The sequence below is a fragment of the Colossoma macropomum genome, unplaced genomic scaffold, assembly GCF_904425465.1.
Source record: "Colossoma macropomum unplaced genomic scaffold, Colossoma_macropomum, whole genome shotgun sequence".
NCBI classification, from domain to species: domain Eukaryota; kingdom Metazoa; phylum Chordata; class Actinopteri; order Characiformes; family Serrasalmidae; genus Colossoma; species Colossoma macropomum.
Window position 1 is genome coordinate 18,701,117 of NW_023494808.1, and position 6,000 is coordinate 18,707,116.

General features: G+C 41.4%; 1 protein-coding gene across 1 annotated transcript in view; it reads right to left on the reverse strand.

Moving 5' to 3' along the window:
* Positions 1-4,273, reverse strand: part of LOC118797914 (rho GTPase-activating protein 6-like) — a 136,406-nt gene extending 132,133 nt beyond the window's left edge. Inside the window, exon 1 of the mRNA XM_036557214.1 lies at positions 3,705-4,273. Coding sequence (XP_036413107.1) covers positions 3,705-4,157 — 453 coding nt within the window. The 5' untranslated portion in view covers positions 4,158-4,273. The remainder of the gene's footprint in view (positions 1-3,704) is intronic.
* Between the last annotated feature and the right edge of the window lie 1,727 nt (positions 4,274-6,000).

Here is a 6,000-nt window from a genome sequence, read left to right on the forward strand (position 1 = left end):
GTGCGGCATTCTCCACCATCAATGTGCAGTAAAAATCATTGCATTCATAGTTTTTTGACAGCATCACTGGTTATTTATTTCTGTTCCAACTTATCAGACCTCAGAAAATAAATAATCATGACGCATGCTGTATATTGTGAAAATATCCTGAAGTATCTTGACTAGAGGTGGACGATATGGCAAAAAAACATAATATTGTGATACTTCAAGAAATTTTCACGATACACGATGTGTCACAATATTTATTTTTTCAGACATTTGATCAGTCGGAACTGAGAAAAAAGAACCAGTAGCGCTACATTTTTAAATATACTATCTACTAAAAACTGTATTCACAATCATTTTTATTCAATATTTGGCATACTGTTTGCACTAAATCCAGTTAAACAGGACTAATTTTGCTCTGTTTATAATGAAACAGGCAGTTAATCATTGCTCTACAAGTACTGATGATATGCATGATATGTTCAGAAAAGCATGTACTGTGTTGTGACATTATTTATCAGGATAGCGATATATTTTAGCATATTGCACAGCCAATCATGACGTTATATATGCCTTCTTGCCCACCTCTACTACCCCTAGTGGTTCACGTGAAATATCTCAAGCTAACATACTTCAAAAGTGCAAAAATACAATCAACGCTGACATCATCCTTTTTTATTATTAAATTTAGGCTACCTCCTGAAGTCAGTTTCTAAACTTAGAGACTGCCTGGAAAACACTGAGCCCAGTTCCTGGCTGCAAGAATGACCAGGAGAAGCTATCCAATTCCTTCAACCTCAAACAACACATGTAGTTTTGCTGCCGTTTAAACGAGAAGGAAACGGCCTGATTTGTCCCAACCACAGCCTGTGTGTGTGGATAGCAGCCAAATATTTAGTCATTAAAGCTCTGGCTAAAAATAAGCCTGAAGTATGTTTTTGTAAGGATTTCATTATCTGCACCGCTGCTGCGGCAACTTTATTCATTCACGCTCCATATGTCTGGCCCTGCAATGGACATGGTAAAGCCACATACCAGCGAACAATACTGCTCAAATATACACTAAGATATGCATTTTTGGCATATTTGGTATTGTATTCTGACCATGTGGGCCAGGTTTCCACACACCTATTTAGTATAATCCTGGCCTTGAAAGGATTTTTAATGCAGAATCCCCATTAACAGAGTCATTTGGTGAAAGAGTAGAGAGAGTTCATGTCTGAGAACCTAAAGGCCAGTTATCCAGACAGAGATTAAGGACAGTTCTGGACTAATTGACAGTATCAACAGGGATTCTCTGTTGAAACCCCTTTTTAGTTCGAGATAATCCATGTCTGAAAGACTGGCCTTGTATATCAATGTCTGTAACAAATGTGTAATGACTCATAGCCCAAGATTGAGCAATGATTCTAACATCTTTCACAGAAGAACCTTGATCAAAAAGAGCTGCTACAATAAACTGAACTAAATAAGAACAAAAATCAATAGCGAACAGATCAAGCATACTATCGTTGTGGGCCATTGCGTCTCCCTTACTATGTCTTGCATTTGTGCCAAGATTTCAAAATCTCCCAGCTCCCCACATGTACAGACCACAACGTATGAACGGCAGCCAAAACCAGCAGGGCTGCGTGAAGTAACCTGAAACCATCCTCTAGCAAAAGACTTGTTACTACGATGAAATAATCACTCAAGTCAAAGTATATAAAAAGCAGTTTGGAATAGTAGTAATAATGTATCCACATGAAAAGCTCCTCAAAGAGTTAACTGCAATGAAACTTTCTGGTACATCCAGCACCAATCAGCCCAGGAACTGAAGTTGATTGGGCTCAATATGTCTCTTTTTGAGATCAGTTTGTTCAAAATAAATTGCTAAAGTTCATAAGCGCATGTGCATGAGCAACAGCAAAGCAGTCCAGGTGCTGTCATCAGAACAGAATGAAATCAACCCCAAAAAAGGAATTTGCAACTCAATATTGATGACTAAAACATCACTGAGCGAAAAGCAGACACGCTACATGTCCAAAAGTCTGTAGACACCTGCTCGCCCTGTCCAATGTTTCTTCTGAAGTGAAAGGTATTAACAGGGAGTTTGTCCTCCTTTGCTGCAGCAACAGCTTTTACTCTTCTGTGAAGGCTTTATGCTAGATGTTGGAACATAACTGTGAGGATCTGATTGCATTCAGCCACAAGAGCATTAGTGAAGTTTGGTACTGATGTTGGATGATTAGTTCTGGATCACACTGGACCACTCAATTGTGCAAGCCACTCTAGAGAACATAGTACCACAGCTCAATACTGGTGAGGAAGGGGGATTTATACCAGGGCTGTCCAATCGTATCCACAAAGGGCCAGTGTGGCAAAACAAACTGAAGCACACCTGATTCCCCTTGGTTAATCAGTTGGTTTCAGTCTTCAAACTGCTGATCAGGTGATCTCCTGCTTTGCTGGATAAGATTGGACACCCCTGCTTCATACCCCTTTAGCCAATGCTTGACATTGGTCAAGGCTCATGTGCTGCTCCAGAGTGTCTCATTCTATTGGCAGTGCTTTCTATGGTGATTATATAAGCTTGTAACAGCAGTGGGTGCACCTTAAAGTAGCTGAATTCATTAATCAGGAGGGGGGCAGGACACTTTTGGAGATGTAGTGTATAGTTGAGTAAAAGTACTTGAAAATACTCAAAAAAGCACAAACGCTTGTTTACAACCTCCCTCCGGGAAGAAGAAAAGTGCACCATCAAAACTTAACTCACTTTCAAACTCTCCATTAGAACTGCTGTTGCTAACATTTGTTCTGTGGCTTTACCTCAAATTTCAACACAATATAAGTGGCAGGGGGCCCGCTGCACCTTCTTGTGCAAGAAACATATAAGCTTAGCAAAATATTCAGAAAAGCACAAACCCATCCTTCACTTCAGCACCTCCAGACAAACACAGGATTTTCTCAAACTGCGACACCAAACTTGACTAACATGTAACTCAGCAAGAAAAGTGCAAACCCATTCTTATTCAACTTCATAACGTCCTACTAAGTAAATCTTACTAGCAAATCTGGAAAAAAAAAGAGAGCACATAGCTGCAGACCACCTTCAGACCAACCAACTCAGTTATAACCACGTAATGAAAGGGGAATGCCACCAATTTTTCAAAATGCCTACATAATTCCAGATGTAAATTCATTTACAAGTCATTTAGAGTGTTTCTATGTGAAATGCATAATTTTAAAGAAACCTGCAGAGTCAGAATAGCCCAGAATGGTGGTGACAGGAATCAGACATCTGGAGCATTTCGCATTTAGCAACATTAAAGAAAATTATTACATGATATGGTTATGAATATGTGTGATACCTGCACTGTAGGTATAAGTATTTGGCCAAAAACACAACTTTTAAAATCCATTCGTGGCAGAGGGGCGCATGGTGTTGGAAGGCAAAACAGTCCCCAAAGAAGACCTTATTTTTTGGATTTTCCACTATTTTCTCATTATCAACATTGCATATGAAAACTCAGAAGACACGTATAGGTTCACTGGTGGTTCTGGATAGTAAATAAAATGGCTACGTCCGTGTTGTAGACCCTCGGTTCCTATCAGCACCACTGTAAGTTTCTCTACAATGAACCATTTCACATTAAGCCACTCTGAAAGACTGTTTACATCGCAAGAATTAAAGTATACAGACGTTTTGAAAAACAGGTGGAATTCTCCTTTGGCTTTACCTCAGATTTCCACACGACGTAAGCGTGGCAGGTGGCATGCTGCACCTTCTTCTGGAGCCACTTCCTTGGAGAGAAGAAGTTGCCCGGGGGGCTGATGCTGGGGCTCCGGGCCACCAGTGGCCCTTCCCAACCTGCGCTTCTCCTCACTCCCCTCCCGTCCTCCTCAAACTGGAAGTGGGACCACGTGGAGGTCTCCACAGGGGTAGATGGGCTTGAGGGTGAAGGTGGCGGATGGATGGAGCCCCTTGCTTTGGACGTCTTGGCCACGTCCTCGCGGCTGGAGGCTCGGAACTCCTCTAGATCGGGCGCTGAAGGCTCGTCCGTGCCGTAGTGCCTGATTATAGCCGGGTCCAGGCTCCTGGTGGCCCGCAGCCGTCGTTTGGAGATGCCCTTGGAAACGGGAGAGGAGCAAGAGGAGAAGACGGTGGTCAGGAGTCCATGTGAGGACGACATGGCTCAAAGATGTGCTCTCCGTCAAGAACAGGAAAGAAAATAGGCAAAACTCTCCATTGGGGAAGACAGGCGCTCGCTAGCCTGCATCGCTCTGCCGCTCGGTTCTGGACTGAGGAGAAAAGTGAAGGGGGAGAGGAGGAGGTGGGTGGGGAGGAGGAGAGGAGGAGGTAGGTGGGGAGGAGGAGGGGAGGCTGGAGCGGGGAGAAGTGGATAGTTGGGAAACTCACTCGCCCTGTGCTGTCTCCCCTCCCTCCATAATCTCCCCCTCCTTCACTTCGCAGCAGGAACCACACAAAAACAAACGCACAACATGGAAGCTTCATAACATTAGCGCGGCCGCTGGGCTTAGCGCGCCCGCCCGAAGTGAACTTGAGCCCCGCCAGGTTTAGGTTGAAGAGCGAGGCGGTTTATAGCGTGTGTGTATATGCTCGGTACTGTATTTAGCGCTTTGTGGGGACCGCACGTCCCCAGAACGATGAACATTTTTACGTGTTTTTTTTTATATATATAATTTTGCCTCGTTTAATTAGTGACCGCATCTGGGGGAATTTCACAAAGCAGTATTTCTCAGTTTAGTCCTATAGCTGAAGCCTAAATTCAAGCAGGTCCAATAGGAGAAGAGTTGAGAGACTTTACTATTGGACAGCCCCTCATCTTTGGGCTCAAGTTATCTGGCTAACTGAGAAATCTTGCTTTGCTGTTACTCTCACTTCTTACCTGGAAGCTTTAGCTTTTCATTTTAGACTGAAAGGATCTCAAAAATAGAGGAACAAAACTTTCCAGACTTCTGTTTCTTATGCTACTGGATGCTGGATGTACTAAGAAGTTCCACTGCAGTTCCGTAAACTCTCTCCTTGAGTTTTTGACCTGATACTTATTAAATCAATTTAAAAACACTCTTAAAAAAGATGGTTATTCAAGAGTCCTTTAGTAAATGGAATGATTTCATGCTTACATGGTTCTTTGCATGGTGAAATTGTTTATCAGATTAATGGAGAATGTGTTGTGTATGGTTCTAAACCTTTTAGAAAATGTTTCCATATAGCAATAAAAAAAAAAGACAAGCTTGACATCATAACATTTTGGTGCTATATAGAACCATTTTCAAAAAGCTTCTATATAGAATCATTTACAACACATTCTCCATTAATCTGAAGAATTTCACAATGCAAAGAACCATTTCACCATGAAACGGTTCTATCTAGAACTTATGGTTCTATGTAGAACCATCCCCTTTACTAAAGAACCTTTGAAGAACTGTCATTTTTAAGAGAGTAACTGCACTTACTTCTGCTTCAGGCATGATTTCATATATGTAATTAGCATAAAAATGTAAAGCTTATATTTAATAAAAGTAGACCCTAAAGACTTATGTGTGAGTTATGTTCCATAGGTTAAGCTTAACTTGGGGTAGCCACCTTGGCACGAGTCCTGGACTCTTGATCAGTGACTTTTTTCAGCTACAGAATCTAAACTTCTCAGTTATCCCAACAGTGAAACTTTCTGAAACAACTGTCCCCACAGGGAGGGTAATCTGAACCAATCAAAACCTTTAACTTTTTTATATAGAAATGATTTAACCCTTTAAAAGGCCAGGGCCCACCGGCAGGCTGAAAGTTTTCTTTAAAGTTTTTTTATTTCTGTTATTGTAACCTAAGAATGGCTGAATCAGTTTGCATTGAAGTCCCTGTACTTACTAAATAATAAAATAATAAGCCTTAGCATGTAATAAGCCTGGGACTGTAAATAGTTAAACTTATTAAGAAATACTGATATATGAAAATGTTTGAATTTGGAACATTTTGGGTTCAGGAATGGAATTCATTTTTTCCTGGACAAACCA